Source organism: Chondrus crispus, genomic scaffold, assembly GCF_000350225.1.
Source record: "Chondrus crispus Stackhouse genomic scaffold, scaffold_23, whole genome shotgun sequence".
Lineage (NCBI taxonomy): Eukaryota > Rhodophyta > Florideophyceae > Gigartinales > Gigartinaceae > Chondrus > Chondrus crispus.
The window spans coordinates 257,309-282,911 of NW_005179131.1; the positions used below are offsets into that span (position 1 = coordinate 257,309).

Sequence of the window (25,603 nt, forward strand, 5' to 3'; positions counted from 1 at the left end):
CCAACGCCCCTACCCCCCTCCCCCCCTCCGCCACCCCTCCCTCCCTCCCTCAGGCGTGTACAGTACGGAGCTGATGTCCCGTGTACGCCTGGGGGTATGCGGAAGGTGAACAAGTAACTCATCACGCGGAACAAAAAAGGTAGAGCGCTAACGTTCGAAATGCGAGCCAGAGCCGCCGCTGCGAGGGTTTTCGGGGAAGGGGCTCGAGAAAGCGAGAGGGGCACGGGACAAGCCGTCGCACGCTGCACGCCGCTGGCACGAGTCTGGGCGAGCGTCTTAAGGTTTCCCCATGTGCTGTTGAACAGCGCGGATTTTTTCTGTACCCCTTGCTGGCGGGGGTTGCAGCGGCTCGCTCCCGCAGCGAGGGAGCAGCACTTGCACAAGTGGACTCGTGCATTACGGTGCGCGGCGTGATACCGTCCGGCAAGCATAGAGGGCGGCGCGCGCGGGCTACGGGGGTCCTCGGGATTTGTGCGTCATCGCTATCTCGACAGCGCGCGTGCTGTGCAGGCGCGCGCGTAAGGTAAGTTAGACCGCGCCCCGGCGCAGGGCGGTGAAGTCGCGCCGCGGTCTTGCGAGAGAGGCGGCCGTGAAGGAGGAATGCTGCAACGTTATTGCAGACGAGTACAGCCGTACAGTTGGCATCTGACCTTGGCGAGATGCGATGCTATGTGGTGACGGTATTGTACAGTATGCATTTCTCTGTACAAGTGATGTGCATACAGTAGTACCGCCACAACATGTACGGTACAATGTATTCTGTATGTACGTACAGTACCCTTGGGCACTGTAGGTATTCATGTGCTGTTTGGCGGGGCGTCGGGGCTCGAGGGCATGCCGTAGGAGCGGAGTGCAGGGGGATGCGTTGTCGGTATCTTCGCAATTGCCGTGGTTATAAGGGGCAGCTTCTCGCGTGGTGTGCAGTTGACGTAGGTTTGTTTCTGATATATACAATAGGGGATGTAAGTTGATGTTGGTTTCGGCTCCCGGGGCGAGCCGCAGCTAAGCCTACGGGGGTCGTGTCTGTCCGACAGCGCAGGGGCGTCCGTAAATTCCACCGAGGTCATGGCGACGTCGCGTATCAAAAAGATATGTTTAAGTAGTACTACCAAGCACAGTACACTGATCACAGCAATTAACCTGGGCCAACTTAATTCTGAAGCCCCTTTTTCAGGTCTATAACCATATTTAACATGGTCCGGATTAATTGTGAATCCAGATTAATATATGGTCAAATCAGATATAACATGGTCCAGTTTGTTTGTGAACCACTGGATTAACCTTGATTTCTAACATTGCTGACAAGTATTCAAGAAATTACGGCTCCACTTCTTGCCCATTGAAATGGACACGATGCTCGGATATTATTGTCTGCAGCTCAGAAAAGAGCTGCTTCTCTTCCCAAAGACCATATCGAGGCGGCGACATGCGTTCTCGCCCTTTTTGAACTCTAAATGCGACTTATCATAAGACTGTTTCCTCCAGGTCAAAACCAATAATAACCTGGTCCAGTTTATTTCTGAATCCAGGTTAATATATAGACCAAGGTTAATTGCTGTGATCAGGTGTACTGTGCTAAAGAAGAGAAGGCTTGCTCTACACTGTACCAAAGCATGGCCTAGTTCTGGCCATACAATTTAGCTGCAAGGTCTCAGGGAAAGAGATGATTATGCCAAAGCCTGTGGCTCAACACTCGTCGACACACGAGACGCTCTGCTCCCGCGGCGAATTAATGCACCGAAGATCAAGGTCTTCCCAACCGCGCATCGCTTGCTCCACTGAGAAGCGGCATCTCGCGTATAGCATCGCTTGGCGCTGTGTGCAATACCGTTGCATACTGTTCGGACATAGAGACGTCTGGGATATACACGTGTCCACGTCATACAGAAAGAACGTTTCAGCATTTTCTACGCCCATTTGCAACGGAAGAATGCTCTGGGGAATACTCTGAGAGCTTCCCGGAGCTTCTTCAAATCACAAGTAAACTTTATTGGGAGATTTTGCGTTTAGTGGGGCGATCGTGGTCTTTTTTGTGGCAAAAAGGGGGTGAAATGGCTTTTCTTGTAGTGTTGAGGGGGTGACGCGGTCAAAATTTGCTGAGGCACCCATCCGATTGAGAAATATTTGTAGGGATCGTATGGGTGACGTCTTCAACATGGGGGTGACAGAAAAGAATTTGGTTGTTCGTGAGGGGCGACAGAATCTGAACAAAGTGGACGGTGCTATAAATTGTACTAAATGACAGGCGAAATCGGATACTAAGGCGTTACTAAAAGAGCGGCTACTGGGCTACTCTGCAGTATCCCCATACAGCTGTTTCAGAGAGCATTTCGGGCGATGCCCTCGAAACAACTGACAACCGACCGCCCCCCACGTTTCGGAATCCGCGGGAATGCCCGCTCGGACAACTCACTCCGCCGCGGCCATCAAGTCCCGGACCTTCCGCAGCCCCCTCTCATTGCCCTCCCTCGCCAGCCGCTCCAGCCGGCGGTACGTCGCGTCCGCATGCGCGAGCTGCACGCCCTCCAGAAACCCGTCCGCGCCGCGCTCCTCGTGCACGTTGTCGCTGCGAAACCGCGCCGCGCACCCCATCGCCGTGAGCAGCGCGCCCAGGTCCTCCTCGAGCCTCCCGGCCCTCACCACGTAATCCGGCACCAGCCTCTTCTCCCTTGGCGTGCCGTTCGGCCACCCCTCCCCGTCCACGTACGGGTACGCCTCGTACATCGCCTCGACCTACCCGTCGCCCTCGACCATCTCCTCCGCCGCGGTGCGCATCTGGCCCCCCCGCAGCGTCGCGTTCCCCCGCCCCGCCACGGCGTACTTCGCCGCCGACCACAGCCGCGCGCGCATGGGCCGGCACCCGCTCACGTACATGTGTGGCGTATTGTATCGTACATGTGTGGCGTATTGTGGAGGTTGAAACAGTCGATAAGGGGGCCACATCGGCGTGGCCGATCACGAGAATAATTGTCCCTACAGTATCCGCGTTCTAGAAATGTTGAGTTTAATAGCTCGATTACTTGCCATTTTGGATTACTACACGGGCGAAGAATCCCAATTGTGTTGTTTGGGACGGGTGACCAAAGGCGACATTTCAGTGGTCCGGTCTAACATACTACTGATATTCTTCCCTTCGCCCCCCTTATGCAACACATTCGCGTAATTCACCCCCTCAACACTACAAGAAAAGCCATTTCACCCCCTTTTTGCCACAAAAAAGACCACGATCGCCCCACTAAAACGCAGCATTAACTCAACTTTATTTGCACTCTGCCAGGCCGTGTGTACAGTACAACCCAATGGAGCTCGCGATGAAACCACAAAAACAACGGCGCTTTTCATCTGATGCTTACAGCTAGCCCCCCGTCCTGCCAGCCACTTGTCGAACAGTAACTTATTCCCATTCGCCGGTGCAGTATGTTAGCGGTATGTCATTGGATAGATCGATGTCCGGAAGGAGCAACCTAAATGGCTGGGAGTCGGTGATGCCGGCGGAACACGTTGAACACCAACGCCAGGTCACACGTTGTCTACCTGTACGGCTTTTCAGGTGCTGCGTAAGCACCGTCCGATTTGACCACTGTAGCGGCGGAGCGGCACTCGCCCTGCCCACAATTTGTACCTTCAAGTCCTCCCCGCATTCCGCTCGCCACTCCCTAACGGCGAGTACGCACCTTCATTGCACTCCCCTCACCGAACCTCCACCCCTCCCGCCCCGCTCTAGCCGCCACGCAAAAAATGGCTGGCGGCCGACGCCCTGCCAGCTACGTCACGGCGCGGCACAACACCGGCGTCGAGCGCAGCTCGTGCGACTGCCCGACGTCGCCGCCCGTGGGCTCCACGCCGCCGCCTTCGCTCCCGCTGTGGATCCCGTCCATCTGGCAGCCATCGCCCACGACCTCGACCGCCTCTCCGGAGCCCGTCCCTCTGCACCCGCCGCGGCGCGACCGCCTGCCGCGCCCGGACCCGTCCTCCGCGCTGGCGGCTGCCCTGGACACCGCGGTCCAATCGGCCGTCGCGCGCGCCCTGGGGCACTCCGCGCCGCCCACGTCGCCGCATGTGCGCACGACCTCCTCGTTGTCTGATTCCGGCGCGGAGGACGAGGTCGCCGCATGGGCCGCCAGGGAGAAGGAGCTGACCAATGTCGTCGATACGTTGCAGCAACGCTTGGATGAAAAGAATGATGACGTCACGAAGCTCACCGACAGGCTCAAGGCCTTGGAGAGCAAGGTCGATATGCAGGCGAAGGCGCACGCACGCGAAGGGCGCGAGATAGCGGAGCTTAGCGCGCACGTTAGCAACTTGGCCACGCAGGTTGGAGAGAGTGATAGGGTGACGGAGCGGAAGATTGCAGCAGTGCAGGAACAGGTAAAGGGGAATCAGGCGGCCTTGGCAAAGGTGAGGGCGGGACAGAAGGGAGTAGAGTCCGAGTTAAGAGCGTTTAATAAGTGGCGGGGAGACATGACGGGTGAGATGCGCCGGATGGAATTGCGCTTTAGCGCCGAGTTTGAAAAACATTCGTGTCACATGGACGAGATTGGAAGGAGGGTGGATGACGTGGCAGAAAGAGGGGAGGGCGCGGGGTGGGAAAGAGAGGTCGAGGAGGTTAGAAGAGGATTGGAGGCGACCACAGAGAGCGCCGCCGCGAGTAAGAGTAAGTTGAAGAGAGTGGAGATGCAAGTGGCGGAGTCGCTTAAGCAGGCGGATGATATGGTCGCGTTAAATTCCGGGTTTGAGGAGGGTATTCGGGATAGCTTGTTGAAGGTTACGAATATGATCGATGGGCTCGGGTCGTCGGTCGAGCAATTGAGGAACGACATCACCGCGCGGGGGAAGGTGGAGGACGAGTCGGATGTGTTTTCAAGGTTGGAGAGGGTTGAGTGCAACGTCAATTCGTTGAAGAAGCTTATTGAGTCGAATCTGAGGACGCAATGGAATGCGGAAAGCATTGTGAAGGAGCAGGTGTCGTTAATTACCAAGCACGTATGCGTTGCTATGCGGCAATACACCACGAGAAGGATTTCGGAGAATAATGCGCTGATCGATCAAACTTTGCGGGCTAGGGTGCCTGAGTATGCGAAGAACGAGGGCCAGTTTGTTCTAGTAAGGGAGGAAGATACGGATGGGAATGAATCGATTGATATTCAGAGAAGTTCAGAGGTTTCATCAGACAACTCGTCCTAGATGAAAGTGAAAAAGGCATTGCAAAGTGCGCCGACCGTATTGGGACCAACTTTGCATCGACAAGCACCATGAGGGGATCATGGTCTCGTGTACTTTGGCAATAAATGGAAAGAACGATCTCTGAAACGAAAGGAACAGACCAAATCATTTCCTGCAAAGCAAAACTGTGTCTCGAACCGAAACGCTGCATTCTTCTACACATGAAATAACCTCCAGCACCTCTACACGAGCAAACTTCTTGTCCTACGCTTCGCTGTTTACATCACCACGCAAAATCCGTTCCTGGCGCTACGAGAATATTTATCCAGTTCTCTGCAACACGAGATGGAGTTTGCAAGACGTGATATTCTCGCAGCTCACGGGATGGTAGAGCTTCCCCTTGAGAATGATGAAGAACCATCGGTCGTTATAGCGCGAATCGAGGCGCTCGTTTCTGCTTATCACGAGAACGTCGTAAGTGGTAACCCCGATGGAGCAATTGCGATGATACGCCGTTCTCAATCCAACGTAGTAGACGACGTAGCGACCGGGGCCATCCAGCTTGGCGAACAGGTAGTGCTTCGCAGGGTCACTCAAAGAAACGCGAGAAAAAACGAGCAGCTGTTCGATGTTCTGAGTGTCGTTCACCGGCTACTACGCGAGGGCAAACGAATCGCTCAACGAGAGCTTTATTATCTCCTGATTGATTCGTTTGACAATCAGCAACAGCTCAACGACATCGTTTTGGATGCCTCCGCGACATTGGGTGTTCCCCGGTTTGCTCTCAACGTAGGAGCTGCTACGAGAGGCGTGGTTGCGGGCTGCTTGCGCTTAGCAAAAAGCGGTTCTGTTTATCAAGTTGATTGCGAGCATGTTGGAACGGTACGGACTTGGGGGCAGGACTCCAGCTAACACTCTCATTGCTGACGGACTACAACCCTATACTTACACTCTTTCTTCGGACTCGTTAACTGCAGAATGGATGGCCCATCCCAGGCGACGTAAGGGTGGCATGCTCGCTTGTGGTACACTCGACCGCTCGGTATATTCTAAGTATGGAACATACCTACCGACACAGAAAGTGGTATGGTCATGATTTGGGCTGAGGTGTTCTGACAAAATATCTCACTCCCATGCTTGTTTTCATAAATCAGTCATCGAAAAGTTTGGGATATTCTCACGACTGGTGCAAGACAGGTTCTATGAACTACTGCCATGCATCCTCCTCTGCGGGAAGGGCTACCCGTCAGTTGCGACTCGAGCGTTGGCGAGTCTCTTGGAGCAACGGCTCAAGTAAGCGAATCCAATTCCACAGTTCGGGTAACGAAGCATATGCTGACCGACGTGCGTTGGCCAAACGAACAAAATACAATTTGCGGATACCAACAGGATACCGGTGCTCGGGGTTGCAGACTTCAACCCGCATGGCCTCGGCGTACTCCAATGCTACCGGCGCGGTAGCGTGCGGTCGGCTGTGGAAGGGAGTCGCTTCGGTACGGCATCAATTCACGATCCCCTCCTCCACGCGGTGCGATGACTAACGTTGAAAGCTTCGCACAAATGGAACCTGGGTAGTGTGCACCGTGCGGTGGCTCGGGCTGCGGGCGTCACACATCGAGCGCAATGCGTCGATCGGGATGTGGGGGGAGGCGCTGACGGCAAGAGACGAGTCGCTCCTACGCAACCTGGAGCTGCGGGACCCGGTGATACGGGCGGACAGGCGATACATGCGCGAGACGCGTGCGATGCGGGAGCTGGGCAAGTACGAGCTGCAGTGGCTGTACGGGCATGCGCGCGGCGTGGGGTATTTTTCGCAGGTGTACCTGCTGGATGCGATTCTGCGGGCGGACTACCTTTGAGGCAGCGTGTGCGGGGCGGGAGGTCACTGGCCCTGGGCGTCCTCGGTGGGGGTGCGGGTCTTGAGGGCGAGGGCGTGGACGCGGTCGTTGATCTCGTCGGCGACGATGGCGTAGACCTTGCGGTGGCGCTGCAGCATGGACATGCCCTCGAACTCTGGCGAGACGACGGTGAGGTTGAAATGGGTTTCCGGCAGGCCAGGGCTTTCCTTGTGGCCCGCGTGGAGGTGCGACTCGTCGATGAGGTTGAGGGTGACGGGACGCAGCGCGGCGGTTAGCTTTTGCATCATGCGCAAGTAGATGGGGCCCTGACGGGTGACGGCAGCCATTTTGGTGGGGGAAGGTTAAGGAGTGGATGTGTGTGGCCGGGTCGTAGCAGGAGTTGGTCTACGATGTCGCTCGGTCTGGGGGATGCAAGGTACAGTGCGCGAAATTAGAATAAATACACCATCGACGAGAAAAATGTGAACACTTAAAAGGCGGCCCGTTCATAAACTGGGACGTATCCAGGGCCCACACGTGCCGAAAAAAACGCCTGTCAACTCAAAACAATGATAACAGGCACCGTTATCGAGATATCTTTAAAAACGTGGACGAAATTGATATAAATACGCGAAATTTGATATGACACAGAGCACAAACAAGCCTTTAATACTTAGTTGCGCCACCTCGCGCATCCATGACGGCATGCATGCGACAAGGAAGACTCTTGTAAAGCGTCAATAAAAGGCCCGACCCTACAGTAGACCATGCTTCCTCAATAGCCACCTTCAAATCCTCAACATTTTGGTAGAGCTTACCCCTGGCGTAAACCATCCTCGCCATCACGCCCCAAACATTTCCTATAATGTTAACGTCGGGGGACTTCGCTGGCCACGGTAGAGTAGAGATAGAATGCTCAGAGAGCCAGCTTCTCGTAAAACCAGAGGTGTGTATCGGCGCATTATCTTGCTGAAAAAACCAGCGTTGTTCTTCTCCGAACACCTCGGCCGCAAACGGCAGTAAGCCATGACGCAAAATATCAACGTACTTCTTAGAGTCCTGCTTCCCATCAATGAACATCATCGAAGATACACCATAGAGACTAACAGCCCCCCAAACCATGACGGAAAACCCGCCATTTTGACGCTTGGAAAAAATGCGCTCTGTAGTGCGAAGGTCGTGCCAATAAGATGCAAAACCATCCGGACCGTCACCATTAAACTTCTTCTCATCGCTAAACACCACAGCGTTCCAGAAACTTTCGCCTTTACTTATGAATTTACGACACCACTTTACCCTCTTTTCTTTGTGCAGAGGGGTCATTTGTGGTGCCGTCATCTTTTTATACTTGAGATATGGAACTGCGCTGAAGATTTTCTGGACACGTCTATGACAGATTGGCAATTTCAGCTCGGCCTGAATTGTTCTTGCACTATCTTCACCCTTTAAAGCTTCACGAATTATAGCCCGCTTTTGGGTTTCGGAGATCTTCTGGTTTCCTTTCCAGTGCTTGGGGTGCTTATGTTTAAAGCCTTGACGCACTACACCCTGCACTGCTCCCACCGAGCGATGAACCATCTGCGCAATGCGTCTGAAGGAGTTGCATTCGTTGTGGAGTGCCAATATTTGTCCGCGCTCGATATCGGTAATTGCAGGACCCCGGGGCATTGCAATTGTGGTTTCCGCTGAATTCGCGCTTCCAGTTGCAGAGAAGAATGGTAAACGTCCAGTTGCTCACGTTTATAGCAAGATATATTGCAATCAACGCTTGTTTTGGCGCCTTCAATGTACTGTGCTATATGGGATTTCGCGTATGTATCCCAGTTTCGCGCGGTTTTATAGAAATAGCGCGAGAACAGTATCCTCATACACTATTTGGCCTATACAGACGTTTGTATTGCGTTGCGGTGGTACTGTACACGAAGCCATTCTTAAAAAGGGGCTCAGGAAGTGAAGTTTATGTTGTGCTCGATGGGTGTATTTATTCTAATTTCGCGCACTGTACAGTGCACGTAAAAACTATCCCCTCCCGATAAGGGCACGTTGGAAAAGCTGGAGGAGGTATGATTACTAGGCTCGGCCCAACGCAGGCACTTTCTATAAAGATAATCGAACAGCAGAACGATTTGCTGATTCGCAATGTCTGGAGGTCCCAGCGGAATAGTCCTTCTTTGAAGGTACATATTCTCACACAATATGAGCGATTTCTTAAAGTATGGAGGACCCAATGAAGAAGCTTTTCTGGACCCCCAAAATCCCGCATATATTCATTCAGATCGACGATTCGGGAAATTTGCCTCACGGGGTCATTTTCCCAGGTTACTTTGCCGGCCGGGATGGGCCTTCAGGAACTGCGTGACCTTAGCAAGCGGGGCTGTTGCAGAGCGATAGTAACGCTGTAATGAAAAGGGAACTGTCTCGAAAATGTGCATGCTTTGTCAAAAAGCATTGAAAATTATTCCGAAGGTGAGCTATAATTTCAAGCGTTTCGGACATTCGAATCTATACAGGAAATATCTGCCCAGATACACTTACAAATAGCAGCTACCGGTTATCCAGTTATCATCCCGTAGCCGTAACAGCAATCAGCAACAGAGCGAGTGCGTGCGAGATTCCCGTTTACAAGCTCAACACATGCCTGCGAAGGAGGGCTACATGGTCCAAATTGAGCTCCTAGATCGAAGAGGTCTATCAGGAGTGCAACAGGCGGTGCATAAATGATTAGGAGCGATAATGAGCTTTTTATTGCCTATATGCAACGCAGAAGGGATTTTGAGTACACAAAACTGTGCAGCAAAAGTGCTCATAGATTCGATGAGCCATCTGTTTTACACGAGTTCCATTGGGTTTTGACCTAGCCTTCCCTCCTTGTCTTCGTTTAACCACTCACAAACAGGGCAGTCGCATGTTACAATATTGGACAAGAAAGTAGTCAGATCTACATCTTCCATATCTGCTACGTTATTATTCCTTTGGTACTCAGCAGCAAGATTGAGAAATGCAAACCGAATTCTCAGAAACGGAATAAGATTCTGTCCCTTAAGGTAACGCATATGGTGGATGACTCTATCGATGCGTGCATTAAAGGACTCTGCTGTTGTGGTACGCTGGGTGTCGAGTTCTGCGTAGCTGTCCCTGTCAAAAAAGGAACAGCACTTGTGCGATTTGTAATGAAAACGGTCCACCACCAGGCGGCTCCAGTGAAGTAGCCAGGGGGTTCTCAGAATAGTGGATGAGAACATGTTACATGCACTATCATAGTATATGACTCGAGGTGGGATTTGAAAGTGGCTCAATGCTGTTGACAACGCAAGTGACGTGGACTCAGCTCTTGTCATGACCACAAACCCGATTACTTTCGGATTTTCACAAGCGCACTTTACAGTCAGAGGTCCAAGAGAATGTCTATCCGAAAGAAAATATTTTTTGGTGCAGTGATGTGTCTCCGCTCCCTCGAAAACAATTCTAGGGCGACACTGACGTCTTCCAGGGGAACAAATTCCGCTTACTTCCTGATCTTTACGCAATGAGTCTGTATCAGTATCCACCCCGCTTCTCGAATCATTCCTTTCTCCACGATGGTGATTAATTAATCCAGATCTCGTTCCGTCTCTGATTTGGGTCTCTGTGACAGATGCATACGACTCCCAGAACTTAACAGATTCCGGGGAGATTTTATTGTCCAACGTTCGAAAAAATTCCTCCGCCTTCTCGATGTGACGTGTCATGCACTGGGAGACAACGTCAGCCATATTTCTTGCCTGAGATATGTGAGTTCTTGAGCTTAGAAGCTCGAATAGAAATCTCGAAACGACAGGGTTGACCCTTCGGACATTCATAAGTTCATTGCAGACATTCTCACAGCATTGCAGGCATGGATATTCAAAGAACGAAAATTTTGTATTATGGTTGCAATGAGCAAAGTCGTTGAGATTGTCCGTCAGTCTTCTATGCATGCAAAAAGATGGTTCTGCCATTGCCCGGCAGCTCCTTCTAAGGACTCCTGGACGAGTAAAGCGGTTCCAGCACACCTTCAAATCATCACGTTCACTTGGGTTGAATGGCATGATGTACACCAAACCCACATGTTCAGTTAGGAGGAACTCGACCAGATCCAGAAGGGATTCCAAAATTTGAGTCATTCTTTTTAGGACCAACACCAGCACACTACCAACCCAAATGCCTTTTCTGCAACGAGGGCCGAGCTCGCCGTCCTCATCACATGACTCGCTGTCCACTTCCTCCCTATCGGGAAGTTCTCCCAACTCTTTCTCAGATTCATCACTCATCTGTTGTTTAATTTCAGTATATTTCTCTTGGATGCCAAAAGTCATCCTGAGCAGTTGTAGAACTTCGACCGCATCGTCGGATTTTTCGAACTTTTGCCATTTCCTAATGCATTTTTCGTCGTGTTCCACATCACGAAGCCATGATCTCCCACAAAAGCAAGTGTTTGGCTCCAAGTACTGTCTCATCATTTCTACGTGAAGGGGTTTCATTGACGGCTTTATGGCGAATTCATGCCTGTAAGATGGAAATGGATTTCGTTTCCCACATTCATGGATGAACTCCTTATTTCTCGACGTGCAAATTTGCACATTTGCTTGATTGCCTTGCGGTGCTCGATTGCTTTTACCATCCGCTGATTTCTCCTTATTGCGGCTGGAGCTGATAGCTTGTGAGCATCTCTTCGGAAAGGTGCGAGCTTCCCCAGGAAACCTGCAGCGGTGCCATCTATTACGATAGCTTTGAATCGCTTCATTCCATCGCTTTCTGTCAACCCCAATTCCATTTTGTCTGACTGAGAAAGCGGTACCTCACATTCATCGCATGAAAATAGTTTCCAGGTCACCTTTTCGCTCTGCACGTCAACTGTGTCAAGAAAGTACCTTAGAGCTTCATTGGCTCTCCTCCTGCTCTGTTCAGCTTCCCCTGATATGCTGGCAAATAAATCTCTGCCTTCCAATCTGTGTTGAGTGCTCACCGCCGCCGAGAAAAGCTTCGCTGCAAAGTAGGAATTTCTCATTGATAGGCCTCGGTAGCAAACGCTCTGCAAATACGCGTTAAGGATCTCAACAGTGAAAGCAGAGCCCTTCCTGACCGGAAATATACCTAGCCACTGCCCTGAGAAGAAGACGATTTGACTACAGTGACCACACTTCCAGTCTGTGAATGTCACCGATGGGGCGCCGTGCGAAAGCGTAAATAGCCGGATTTAACGGAACCAGAAATGCATATGATTTCCTTGTTTGTTACCACAATTTGGACACCTTGCCAGGCTACCATCGTTTAAATGCAGACGGGTGCCGGGTTCGGAAGACTCAAGCATCCTTGACAATACACTAGTGGCGTTGACGTCTCCAGGACACATCATCAAGCTCCTCAAGTGGTCGTTGCGAAGGTATTTCCCATCTTCGGATCCATTTTCTCCGCCAAACCCTTCGTTGAAATCGATACCTTCTGCAACCTCATCCAATTCGCGCTCGCCATCAACGCTGAGAATCTCAACGCTTGAATCATTTCTGCTTGCCAGCGCGCAGGACGTTTCGTGGACACAGATCCCTCTTTTGTAGGTAGAAGAACGGCAATTTTGACATTGAAATGGTTCCCTTCGCACCACAATACCGGTGTGAATACTCTGCGATGCGAATCAAAAACTACCCAAAACGACCATCCTCGTAAGGCTTGCCGGGTTCGAGAAGTTATCCTATTTCCTGCATCCCGTCGCAACTGTGCCACTGGGAACTGCTCCATATCTCCTGGGATGTGAGCACCGAAATGGCTTTCGCCATCCCTCAGAATTGTATTAATCTGTTCTATGAAAGCTCTCTCCGTGGAAACGATTTTGACATGTTCACAGCTCGAAGTTTGAGTATTCGATACAAATGAATCGCATGTGCAGTGTGGTACAACCGTAGGGACGCTAAACCGTAAACGGAAAAGGACAGGCTGTACCTAAAAATGAGGGAGCCTGGGGGACCGCTACACAGGAGTGTCAGGTAGAATAATCCGGAACGGTAGGAAGCACTGGACAAGGGAGGTACACGGCACTGGACACGCGCAGTCGTACTGGGGTGTAGAGCAGTACGACCGGTGGCGAGCTGGAAACCTGAGGGACTTACTTAACCGTACGGTAAAAGGACTAGGGTAGGAAGTAAGGGGAGGCGTGCTTGCCTCGGTTTACCTCCAGCCCGGTGCCCCGCTATCTTATACCCCCTAGTAGGGCGGTGGCACCGGACGGACTACAGTAGCTGTACATACTGTAGCCAGCTTACTGTAGCTTACGGTAACTAAAAATGACTACTGTACTAACCCACCGATCGGTCGCGCACCACGTGTACACCTGCACTAGCTGGTGCCACTAACTACACGTGGACTCCCACGTGGCCACATCTACACGTGCTGGCCACGTATGCACCGTATCGGTTAACATCTTACTACTGTACTTGGCGAGGCCTCTGGCGCCCGCCTAGTGCAGTAGCGCCACTTGGCAATTGTACCACAAACCCCCCTTCTTAAATGACGGCACGTCCTCTTGCCGTCTGTTCGGGTTCCGTATCTCCCCTGCAAGCCGTCCCCACGACCGTGCTTGGCACGACTATTCCGTTATCGGTATCTGCTGCCGCCTTCCTGGCCGACGACCGCACCGCGTTGACTTCTTTCGTAATGGGCAAGCGCCGGCGCCCCGGTCGGACAGCTCGGCGGTCTTTCGCTCGGCTATATAAGCCGGGCGAGGATTCCCATGCGGTCAAGACTCTGGCTCCCCCATGCGATCGACCCTCACCCGTACTAATCACATCTCTTCCCAACCAGACGGTACGAGCGACTTCCACGACTTCTTCTGTCCCTATTATCTCACCGATGTCGGAACAGGTGAATAACCCGACGGGGCCGGCGGTGGATCCGCCGGCGGTACGGTCGAGGGCTGAGGCGACACCGCCCCGCTCTCCCCTACTGAGACCGCTGGGAAGTATCCCCGTACCGCGTCTCCCGTCGCTCGCCCGAGCGGTGAGTCGGTTGAGAGTAGCAACGGTAACACCGGCCTCTCCTGACCCGCTCGAAAGGGCGGACCGTTCAACGGTGATCAGAAGGCCCCGGAGGAACCGCGGTGTGCGAGCCAATCGATAAAATGAGCCTACGAGAGGTGGCCAGCCGCGCGTTTCCTGGTCAAGAACTCGACCACCGCTGGCGGCGCACGGGGCGGCCATCTGCTGCTCCGGAGCCCCCGCTAACTGTCGCGGAATACAGTAGGCTTGCCCATCGGTACCTCGACGCGGCGCGCTTTGCGGCGATCCCCGTTCAACGTGGGGCCCGCAGCCGGTCGGCGAAACGCCACGGGGGTCAGCGGACCCAAGGCGAGGCCTGGATGGACCGCTAGCGCCATTCGCCGTGTCGGGTTTTGGCGGACCCGGGGAGTGACATCACGTATGTCCGCTGCCCGGAGGAGGTGGCGTACCACAAGGCCCTGTTGCCGTTGCTCGCCCGGTTCGGCCGGGCGGACCAAGCGGTCCCCCATGCTCGGTTGAGTCTTCTCCGGGCGCCGCAAGCGCAGGGCTGAGATGCCACCTGCGCCGGGTTTCACCAACCGGTCTTCTGGGGCGAGCATGGCGGGGCACCCCGACAGTTTGACCGAGGGCGTCCACTCGCCCAAACGCGCGAGGCTCGAATAGGCACTATTCCGTGACGGTGGTTCCCAACCCGATAGTACCCCAATAAAACATCTGCCTTCTCCGTCTCGCCCCTCCTTGCCTGCGCGGACCTCCTTGAGGGGAGGCCTCATCGCCTCACTAAGCGGTGCAAGCGTGCACGCGGGAGTAGGCGCAGCTCCGGTGGTCGGTATGCGCAGTGCGGCCCTTCCCCGGTCCGGGGCCGCCCCGTTTTCCTTCGCAGAAAATCGCCCTTTTCCTTAGTAAATTATGCCCGATTTTCCGTTCGGGGGGTAGTCCTGGCCTCAAAACCGGCGTTTTTCTTGGTAAAACGTGCCTGGTTTTTCCGTTCGGCGGGTGGCTTTTTGCCTTTTTGAAGAGCTCCGATTGGCTGCTCCCTCAAATCGGGGGTATTCCGAACAGCCTCCCATACGCCGCCGCGCGCCCTAATTGGCTACGGCCACCGGGTACAGTACTGTGTGAACCACATGTACTGTACCCCGGCCATTCCGTGGCGGTGATTGGGTTTGTGGACGGCATGGCTTCGCAGCAATTCGTCCCCATCCCCCCATCATCCATGGCCGACCCCGGGGGCGCTCAGTGACCTCGGCGCTCCCTCGGGGGTCCCTGGAGGGTACCGTTCGGTTGCACCCCGCCTTGGCGGGGCGCCAGGTACAGACCCAGGCCCCACCCGGAGGGCTACAGCGCCTCCCCATAAGCAGGCGCTCCTCCGGGGTAGCGGTGCCAACGTACCGTTGCACAGCTCCCCCCCGGAGGGCTGGCAATTTTTCCAACTCGGACGCCCCTCTTTTTCCCCCGGCGCGTACAGTACGCGGAGGTCTCGACCCTCGTGATTGCGGGGAGACCCCTCCGGCCTCGCTCGGTCCCTTTCCGTGGCGGTTGGGGGCGTGCGAGTGCGCCGCCGGCGATTTCGCCGACAACCCCGATTTGGAAACTGTAAAAACCCACTAGAAACCAATAAAAACTGATCTCGTTTCCAAATCGGTTGACACCTCGCCATGACCGCGTTTTCGGAATGGATACCCCCGGGTCCGACTTGACGCGGTGAGCACGATGCCGTTCTCGGAAGTGGGCTACGATTTATATTGAGCTCACTAGGGGTCAAAACGTAGCCCAAAGTCGACCGAAATTGGCGGCTGGTCCGCTGGGGTCGGCATTGACCGTTTTTCGGACCTTATACCGTCCAAAGCGGCTTGACGCGGGGAGTACGATGCCGTTGTCGGCGGTGGGCTACGATTTTTATTGAGCCCGCTAGGGGCTCAAACGTAGCCCGAACTTCGACGTAATTGCCGAACCGAACGGTGTCACCCCTCACAATTTGGTCCCCGGATTTTTGCCGCAGGCCACCGCACCAGTGCCGGAATGACAATTGGCAATTTTTGCCACGTGTCGGGGGTTGCGCCGCCGCTGCAAGTATCCGAGACGGTATTTATCTTGGGCACCGCGGGCGTGCCGTACCTCCCCATCGTCGACTATGGTCGACCTCGGCGGACACCTAGTGACCTAGGCGGTTCCCCTGAGGTCCCTGGACTTCACCGTTTCGGATTACACGCCTTATAGGCAGCGTGTACAGTATTTGACACACGGCACCTTCCCGAAGGGCTGGCCAATTTTGTAACTCAGGCCCTTAGTTCGGGGAGGTTACGAAGTCGACCGCCAGCCGTAGTTTAGAGGGTGCAAAACCCATCGTCGTGCGTATAGTTCCGAGCGGTAGTGACGGTCCCGTAGGCGGCTTCCGCCCCCCCCCCCCGCATGCTCTACATGCGGGTGGTCTCAACCGGTACAGTATCCGGGAGACCCCCCTTCTTAGCTTGCGCCACCGAGCGGAACTAAGCTCGGTGGGCTCGCCAATACCGATCGATAAAGGCTTGTGGTAGGCCCTCCGCGGGTTCGAATGTATCATCCGCGGGGGTGTAGCCATACCACCTCACTTTGTATTCCAAGCCGGTAGGGGTGTCGCGATGCGCTACGAGACGCTCGACGACGAACTCCTCGGGGGTATTAGCACCGTCCCCATGGGAAGGGTTAATCCGTTCGGAAGGGGCACTTATGCCTCCTGTAGGCATGGTCCGGTCCCCCGGGCCCCTTGGCATCCGCGTGACGCGGTCAATACTGACTCGTACGGGAAGCCCGTCTTGCTCCACAGTAACGGTCGTGTCCGTGGCGTGGCGGACCCGAAAGGGTCCTTCCGTCTTTGGTAAAAGCTTGACGGACATGTCGTCCGTCCCAAGCCCCTGTCCGTCACGGCCACGCCGTTCAGCCGCTCGGAGGGCTCGGGGAGGGCGATCCACGTAGACTTGGTCGCCCTCCTGTATTACCGGTCGGACTCGGACTTTCTTATCGAAGTTCTCCTTATACCGCTTTTGGGCCGCGGTCATCTTTACCCGCGCACGGTCGAGGACATCCCGTAGCTTGCGAAGAGTCGCCCGCTTGTACTGTACGGGAGTACGTGGGTCGTCATGGGCGACTCCCGCAGCCTGAGGCGCTGTACCCGCGACGGTTAATCCGGACGGTTGTCTTGTCAACACCAGGTCAAACGGAGTAGTCTCCGTTGACCGGTGGACTTGTATGTTATAAGCATACGTCAGAGGCTGGAGGAACTCGTCCCAGTCTCGCTGGTGCTCCTCGACATAATGTCGGAGCCTCTGCACGATGGTCTTATTAAACCGTTCGGTCTGACCGTTAGTTTGCCGGTGGTAGGCTGTCGTCAAATAGTGACGTATGCCTAGCAATGCGCACGCGGCGTCGAAGAACTTCGCCGCAAATTGCGGACCGTTATCGGTAAGGACGTACTGTGGTGCTCCGTAGACGTACACCCAGTTGTCCAGGAATGCGTTAGCCACCACGGCTGCGGTTGTCGTACGAAGCGCGATGCTGCGCGTGAGCTTAGAGAACCGGTCGGTAATCACAAGGACGAACTGATTCCCATGTGCGGTCTTCGGCAACGGACCCAGGAGGTCCATTGCGACAAACTCCAAGGGTCCGGCCGCCGGGAATAGTTTCATGTCCTTTTGATGACGTACAATCGTGCCCCGTGTCGCAGAGCACGATTGACAGTTCCGTACGGTGGCGTACACGTCGTTGGCCATGTGGGGCCAGTAGTACTCCCTTCTTAGGGTATAGTACATCCTGGTCCCACCGGGGTGTCCGGCCAACCTCGGGTGGTGTGCCAAATACAGCACCTTGGCCCTCAACCGTTTCGGGACGACGCGTTGCAGTGTCCCATCAAGAGGGGACCTCCGCACCAAGAAACCGTAACGGTCCACGTCATACTTTGAGTCTGGCTCTCCGACAGTTCGGGCGGCATGGATGCAGAACTCGTCCGCCGCCTGTGCTTGGATAAATTCCTCAACCAACAGGGACGATACGTCCGTTTGTTCGGGAGTTACGGCAAGGGCCTGGGGTCTCTCTCACGCATTCCCGGGACTCCGTTCGGTAGCTGGGGCCCCGTCAATATCGACGGGCCCCACGTAAGGCTCCTGTCTTGACACTTGAACGACGAAGCACGGGACTTCGTCGTCTACCGCGACGGTTTCCCCTTCGTCCGTCCGGAGGCGAGATACCCCGTCCGCCAATTGGTGTTTAACACCCGGCCGGTACTGTACGTCGTAGTCGTACTCCGCCAGGCGTAACCGCCAGCGGGCGAGCCGTCCGGAGCTGTCCGCCAAATTGAGGACCCATCGGAGGGCCTCATGGTCCGTTCGGAGATTGAACGTGGCACCGAACAGATAAGGGCGTAATGCCAGGATGCTCCAGACGACTGCAAGGCACTCCTTCTCAGTCGTCGTGTAATTCTTCTCAGCATCCGTGAGACTACGGCTCCAGTAGCCAATCGGTAATTTATCTCCGTTCGGTTGGTCTTGCAGCAGGGCACACCCCACTTGGTACGCACATGCGTCCGTGTCGAGTGTGTACTTGTAACCGTGACGGGGTAGAGCCAGAATGGGCGGTGAGACCAGCCTCTTCTTTAGCTCGGCAAAGGCCTCATATTCCGAATCGGATAGGACTCCCAGTTCGAAGGGGTGATCCTTGCTCGTCTTCCTATTGAAGGGAGCGGCAATTTTGGCGAAGTTCGGGACGAACCGCCTGTAGACATTGCACATCCCCAGGAAGGAGCGTAATTCCGTCTGGTTAGAGGGAGGTAGCGCCCGCTCGATAGCGATGACGTTGCGCCTCTCGACCTCTAACCGTCCCGGTCGGATTATGTGCCCCAGGTACGTCACTGAAGTGTCGAAGAATGTACATTTCGATATCTTCAGCGATACCCCGGCGGTGTACAGCAGGTGTAGTACCTCCCTAACGTGGTCGAGGTGTTCCGTAATGGATTTAGAGTACACGATGACGTCATCCAAGTACACCAATGCGGTTTCCCATTTAACTCGGGAGAGGATGATGTCCACAGCCCTTTGGAAAGTGGCTGGGGCATTCTTTAAACCGAACGGCATCCGCACAAACCGGTATAGACCGCAGTGCGACGCGAACGTCGTCTTATCGCGGTCCTCCTCGGCGACTTCCACTTGCCAGTATCCACTATTGCAATCAAGCGTAGTAAATACTGTAGCGTCGCCGAGTGAGTCGATGCACTCATCCATTCGCGGTAGGGGATAGGAATCCCGGATGGTTAGTGCGTTTAGTTTGCGGTAGTCCACACAGAACCGCATGGTACCGTCCTTTTTGGGTACGAAGACCACAGGACTGGCCCATTCTGCCGTGGCCGGCTCGATGACGCCGGCCCGCAGCATGCGGTTCACCTCGGTTTTTTCCTTTTCCCGTGCGGTTGGACCAGCCCGGTACGGAGCTTGGTAGATGGGATTGGCCCCCACCTTGAGGTCGATGCGGTGCTTGGTGGCACCAATCTTCCCGAGGCGGCCATTCCACATCTCCTTGAATTCGGAGAGCATAGCTACTATTTTTTCGCGTAGCTCTCCGTCTTCCTCACCGATGTGGACATCTCGGTCCACAATCGGGGGGCTTCATCCGTGTCGGTTCTCTCCTGTTCTTCTTCCGTATTGGACTTGTCTTGTCCCTCATCCTGTACGGTACCCAAAGGGGGTACTGTAGGGGGAAGATTATTTTTGTTTCCTCCCCCCTCCTTAGCTTCAGCCACTCCTGTGGCTGGCTGAAGGGTTAGGATGTGGGTCGGCGATGGTAGCGCGAGTCCGATAACGGTGTGTTTGGGGAGATGGACCGCATTATGGCTAAAATTGCTCATTATTACCGAAAACGGAATGTCTGGCCTTATATCCATGACTCCCTGCGCCATAAGCGACAGGTTCTTCTCTGACGTGCGGGGATGGTTCTGTAAGAAGCAGAGCCCGGCGACCGGCGTCCCCACCCGTACGGTTGCTTGCGTCATGGGGGGAATTGTAATTCCCCGCACCATGCGTATTTTCCGAGACGGCGTGTTGCTCGGAAACGGCTTGGTTCTTGGCGATTTTTCTGTTTCCGTTCGGTGTTCCTTATGAGTAAATTTGGATGGCGTCGTGCCTGTAAGTGCGACTGAGGGGACATGATGGAAGAGAACCCTCCGTCGCGGTGGTAGAATTGCCTTGATATGTTGGTCTATAAAGGTGGTCCCTAATATACAATCCACAGCCAGGCGAGTGACCACGAGAAACTTGACCCTGGCTGTGAAATCTCCGATGCGGACGTACAATGTAAGCTGTCCAAGGGCGCTCATTGAGCGATTGGAGGCGTCCACCAGCGGTGCGCTCTTTACCGGACGGATGGCCGCGCGCCATGGCTCGGCCACACAGCGTATATGAATGAGGTTGGGCGCTGCCCCCGAGTCTAGGACTGGGGACAGTGCCCGCATATTCGCTTGTCGCAGCCCTACCGTAGCGGAAACCTTATAGTTCTGCCTCTTGAAGAAGCAAATAGGTTCCGCTTCGGTCGGCGCGTCTTCCGTTTGGTTCGGCTCTGCTGCCTGAGTTGATGGGGAAGGATCCTCCGGGGTGAAGCAGACAGGGAGTTTTGAGGACGTCGCCTCTACGCGTCCTCCCTGTCTTCCCCCGTGAGTTGGAGATCCTCCTCCTCCTCAGCGACCAGCTTCTCCGCCTTGTCGACCCCCTCGTCCACCAGGTTGACCGGCGTGGTTTGAGATGAGGGATTTCCTCGCCACACCGGTCCCTGTGGACGACTGAATGGAGACCCAGGGCGGAGCCCCTGTCGGATGCGTAACTTTTGATAGTTCGCTTCCCTCGCTGCTAGGAGCTGGGCTCGCAGCGAGGCGTCCGCGACAATAGGGCAGCTTTCCTGTCGGTGAGTGGGGTCCAGACAGAACCGGCACGGAGGCGGTCCCCACCTTGCGCGTTGGTCCCCGCTTCCGTAGCGGCGGCCATAACCGGCTACAGTGGACGTTGGGGCTACAGCCCCTCCCACTGACGGTACCGGAGAAGGATGGAAACTTGTTGGCGGCGAGCTCACGGTACTTGCGTGTACTGTGGGGCTCGGCCTGTACACATTGACAAGGCGTATCACTGGGCCCCGTCAGTCGGCGTTGTCACGGCTGACGCAAGGCGTATCACCGGAGTCTTTCTTGCCGAGCGGTTAAAGGCAATCTTGCCTGTATCGTCACGGGACGCGGCGTTCGATGGCAATAAGTGCTGCCTTGCCGAACGGTGTGTCTCCCCGATGGCTTGTGCGTACCTAGCGACCGCCTGGTAGTCTACCGTGGCGTGTGTCGCTAGATAATTCCGCACTTGCGCGCACGTCGCTGGGAGCAATCCCTCGACGTACAGCGACTTGAGCCGACGGTCTGAGAAGACAGTACCGCATCGGAGGGCCTTGTCCTACAGCTGATTGCTGTAGGCTTCTTCCGTCATGTTAGAACTCTGACGGAAGGAAACCACTTCGGTGTAGGCCTTGGCGATAGTTTCATCGGTAGCGTAGGTCCGTAAAAGGAAATTGACTACCTCCTCGTAACTCTCGAGCATGTCGCGTTGCTCGGCGTCCACCGCCATGGTATTACCCATAAGGCGGGACTGCAGTAGAGCATGCGCCTGTCCGGTTAAGTAGAATTGGAAGCACCATACGGCAGCTCCCTAGCTTACCCCATTATGGTCGCAAGCCATCTTAAACCGGGCAAGGAAGCCCAATACCGCTATCGGATCTTGTCCACTGAACGTGTGAGATTTCATCTGCACGTCTAGCTTCTTGCGGATACGGCTGATATGGCGCGCGACCTCGGAATTATACCGGGCGCTGCGACGTTCCAACCGGTAGGTCTTGTAATTAACCGCTTTGGTGAATAAATCATTAAGCGGTTTAATCACATCGACCCTCTTGGTGGGGGCGGACCGTTCGGTAGTCCGACGACTTCTACCCGGTCGGCGCCCCTGGTCGTGCGGCTCGGGGTCTGTACTGTAGCCCTCTGAGCCGGACCACTTGCGTCGGTGGCTACGGTCTCGCCGGCTGCCCGGGTGGCGCCGACCTTCGTCGCTGGTCGAATCAGGCGAGCTTCCGTCGGAGGGAAAATCACCTCCTCGACGACGGGCTCCAGCCCGAGACCTATAGCGACGGTAATCTTGCCGGACGGCTTTTCTGTCACCGTACGGTTCTTCTTCGGAGTACTCCTCCTCTTCCTCCGGTAATGGCCCGCGCCTTGTGCGTCGGGACTTGGGACCGTAACGGAAAGACGAGCGATTTTCTGTCTCGCCATACCTCGTCAGATTTTCTGTCTCATGGCGAGGGTGTCTTCCGTATCGGTCATAGGTCGCGGGGTCCTTATCTGTCGGACCCCGTGTAACACCCTGAAGTTCGGGCAGGTATATAGGTGGGTCCTCCGGGTGAGGGCCGGCCTCCGGGTGAGGGGCCATATATACCTGTGTCGGTCTTGTATCTCCCGTTCCGGTTCTTATTAATTTGAGAGGTTCCGTAGCGGTTGTGGGAGATTGAGGTGCCTCAGCTACAGTACCGTTCGGATTGAAGTTGACGAGGCGAGCCTCTACAGCTATGTTGATAGCTGTCTGGAGGCTCAGCCCCAACGGTGTAAGATGATCTCCAGGGTCGAGTGCCTCTCGGAGCTCACGCTCTACGAGGGCACCCACGACGTCGTCGATGACGGGAGTGACGACGGCCCGGACTTGTTCGTCAACAAGCGGCGGAACCGTTCGGTTAATCGCACCCTCGACGTGGCGAGGAACCTTTTTAACGAGAGCTTCCTCCAGCCACGTCTGCATGCGCGGCCAGAGGGTATTTAATGCCCACTGGGAGCGGTGTTCGGTACCCGCTCGACCAGCGAGGGCCGGGACGGCCCCAGGGGCCGTCACCTCCGTATTGGTTGGGTTCTGCCCTGTACCGGCTGTCACCCGTAGCAGTGACTCCGGGTTTTCGACACGGGGGCGCACGGACCCGGGTGGTCCGCTGCGCGTACTCGCCCGGGCTGAGCCGGAGCGAGTACTGCCCCGTCCCGAACCGCAGTCTTCTGCAGGGGTTCCGGCTGGATTCATCTTGACTTCTTGCTTGAACCGGGGGTTGATACGTGTTTTTCAACTTGTCCACGTACCAAATCGGATGTCTTCTTTTCTGAGCTCGACGGTGAGGGTCTAGAAACCCCAGGCGGCCCTCCACAAGAGTACCAAAAATGTGGTACAACCGTAGGGACGCTAAACCGTAAACGGAAAAGGACAGGCTGTACCTAAAAATGAGGGAGCCTGGGGGACCGCTACACTGGAGTGTCAGGTAGAATAATCCGGAACGGTAGGAAGCACTGGACAAGGGAGGTACACGGCACTGGACACGCGCAGTCGTACTGGGGTGTAGAGCAGTACGACCGGTGGCGAGCTGGAAACCTGAGGGACTTACTTAACCGTATGGTAAAAGGACTAGGGTAGGAAGTAAGGGGAGGCGTGCTTGCCTCGGTTTACCTCCAGCCCGGTGCCCCGCTATCTTATACCCCCTAGTAGGGCGGTGGCACCGGACGGACTACAGTAGCTGTACATACTGTAGCCAGCTTACTGTAGCTTACGGTAACTAAAAATGACTACTGTACTAACCCACCGATCGGTCGCGCACCACGTGTACACCTGCACTAGCTGGTGCCACTAACTACACGTGGACTCCCACGTGGCCACATCTACACGTGCTGGCCACGTATGCACCGTATCGGTTAACATCTTACTACTGTACTTGGCGAGGCCTCTGGCGCCCGCCTAGTGCAGTAGCGCCACTTGGCAATTGTACCACATGCAACCCATTGAAACTGTTTCTCTTGTGCACCAGAAGTTGACACAAATACATTTAGGTGGCCTGGTCATGGTCTGCCATAACAGGCCAACCGTACAGGTGACAGAATCCTTGGAATGTTTCAAGCGGTCTGACATCATAGCGATCTCTCTTCTTTCGACAAGAGCATGCTCCAGTCTTATTTTCCTGCCGTCTCCCGGATCATCAGACAGAAAATCAATAATATGCTGACAACTTCGGACCATCTTCTTGAACAGCTCCTCCTCCGATAGCCTCTCCTCTCCCCCATCAGTTCTCATTCTTCTAACGCTCCCAAGTGAGCCCAATCTCAGAGGGAATGCGGAGTGTTTCGTCGCTTTTCCTACCGGCTCTTCTTGAGAATCCAGTAAGTCAATCATCTCGTAATCAGATGAGCCCTCGTTGCTGCTTTCAGACTGGTCTTTGGGGCTGTCGTGCACATTGTACTGAACTATATCTTCATCGATAAGCTGAAGATCATTCAAAGTTGTGTTTTCTGTCCTGATTTGCGATATCGTGCGAATTCGCGTAGAAAAGAATGGCTCAGATCCTTCAGCGTCTCTAAATACTGCGGAGAGTACATGTGTCTCCTCGGTTTCGTCATCATGAATGGTCGTGATTCCGGAATCGTTTGTTTTCGCGTTCATTTTCCCACAACAATTGAAAAATCAGTCACCCGCACGCACACGCATTTCAGATGTTTCGCAATGACATGAAAGCTTTTGACGATCCGGGACCATCTGCCAGAGGCAGAGTTCTTCGAGTCACCTGGGTTGCGGGGCACTGGGCAGCATCACCAGATGGGTACAGAGAATGAGGAGAGATCATGGCTGTACATCTGGTGACCCGGATCATTTTTCTACAACTATTGGCCATTTACACTAAAATTTGGCAGGGGCCCCTTGGCTTTCTGAAAGCTGGCTGGCATATTTTGACTATTTCCCGCCAATGTCACCATTTACCATTCCCGTCCGTGGTCTCACCAATGCTCAACAATTCATAGAACCACCAACATCTATGCAACAAGCCGTTCAACTCATTCTCGTGAAGATGGAGGCAATTGCACCAATTGATTTTCAGAACCACCTGGATGCAGTTATCTAGCAACTCGTCGACATACAGAGTAAGTCTTCGGATTGTCGGTTTCACCTCTTTCTGGAGAAAGACATTGAGAGTTCTGCAAGTATCCGACGTGGTGAGACGAGGGTATTGTTTTCGCCGACGGTATCGTTTTGGGCATCATCTCCGGAAGCATTGTCAAAGGCTGAGGATTTTGTTTGTGCTCTTCGTTCATTATCCTTCATGGCAAGTACTGGCATAGTTTCCACACCGCGACATCGAGTGACCGCTCCTCTTACAGGTCCCACACTCTCGGTACGAAGTTGGTTCCCTGGAAAGACATATAGGAGGGACAACTCTGCCAATGATGAAGTATGGAAGTGCATGCAGCAAGAAAGGCTTATTATCAGTCCCGAAATCGCCGACCGTTTCTACTCCTACACGCAACAAGATGTGCGCGATTTGTACCAGAAGTTTTTCACCTTGTTGCATCAAAAAATACAAGTAATTGACAGCTCTCTTGTCGTCAACAAGCTCGAATATGCCCGATTCACTCCGCCATGGATTAGAAAGCACTTGTCGGTTTCGGGACAGCTAATCTGCTATTTAGGAAAATTAGAGAGTCCTGAAATGTCTCTACCTGACCTCAGAGCGCAAAGAAGTGTCATAGGG

At 54.4% G+C, this 25,603-nt stretch overlaps 4 protein-coding genes; 2 read left to right on the forward strand and 2 right to left on the reverse strand.

Moving 5' to 3' along the window:
* Window positions 1-797: 797 nt before the first annotated feature.
* On the reverse strand, window positions 798-1,067 carry CHC_T00004385001 (hypothetical protein). Its single transcript, XM_005716212.1, has one exon. The coding sequence runs from the start codon at window positions 1,065-1,067 to the stop codon at window positions 798-800; it is 270 nt and encodes an 89-aa protein (XP_005716269.1).
* A 3,706-nt stretch (window positions 1,068-4,773) lies between these two features.
* CHC_T00004386001 (hypothetical protein) lies at window positions 4,774-5,184 on the forward strand. Its single transcript, XM_005716213.1, has one exon. It carries the CDS (start codon window positions 4,774-4,776, stop codon window positions 5,182-5,184), a length of 411 nt encoding a protein of 136 aa, XP_005716270.1.
* CHC_T00004387001 (hypothetical protein) lies at window positions 5,185-6,757 on the forward strand. XM_005716214.1 is given in 4 exon segments: window positions 5,185-5,220; window positions 5,401-6,045; window positions 6,141-6,269; window positions 6,270-6,757. 3 exon segments carry the CDS (start codon window positions 5,185-5,187, stop codon window positions 6,267-6,269), a joined length of 810 nt encoding a protein of 269 aa, XP_005716271.1. The 3' UTR covers window positions 6,270-6,757.
* A 13-nt stretch (window positions 6,758-6,770) lies between these two features.
* On the reverse strand, window positions 6,771-8,324 carry CHC_T00004388001 (hypothetical protein). The gene is made up of 3 exons (XM_005716215.1): window positions 7,704-8,324; window positions 7,017-7,406; window positions 6,771-6,839 (listed from the first exon to the last, which is right to left on the reverse strand). The coding sequence occupies exons 1-3, from the start codon at window positions 8,322-8,324 to the stop codon at window positions 6,771-6,773; spliced, it is 1,080 nt and encodes a 359-aa protein (XP_005716272.1).
* Between the last annotated feature and the right edge of the window lie 17,279 nt (window positions 8,325-25,603).

Coding starts and splice junctions, on each gene's coding strand:
- CHC_T00004385001 (XM_005716212.1), bottom strand. CDS start 1,067: ATGACCTCGGTGGAATTTACGGACGCCCCTGCGCTGTCGGACAGACAC.
- CHC_T00004388001 (XM_005716215.1), bottom strand. CDS start 8,324: ATGACCCCTCTGCACAAAGAAAAGAGGGTAAAGTGGTGTCGTAAATTC. Junction 7,407..7,703: donor TTCCTTGTCGCATGCATGCC/GTCATGGATGCG, acceptor GCGACATCGTAG/ACCAACTCCTGCTACGACCC. Junction 6,840..7,016: donor CCGCACACGCTGCCTCAAAG/GTAGTCCGCCCG, acceptor CAGGTTGCGTAG/GAGCGACTCGTCTCTTGCCG.
- CHC_T00004386001 (XM_005716213.1), top strand. CDS start 4,774: ATGATCGATGGGCTCGGGTCGTCGGTCGAGCAATTGAGGAACGACATC.
- CHC_T00004387001 (XM_005716214.1), top strand. CDS start 5,185: ATGAAAGTGAAAAAGGCATTGCAAAGTGCGCCGACC. Junction 5,221..5,400: donor CATTGCAAAGTGCGCCGACC/GTATTGGGACCA, acceptor AATAACCTCCAG/CACCTCTACACGAGCAAACT. Junction 6,046..6,140: donor ATTGCGAGCATGTTGGAACG/GTACGGACTTGG, acceptor CGTTAACTGCAG/AATGGATGGCCCATCCCAGG.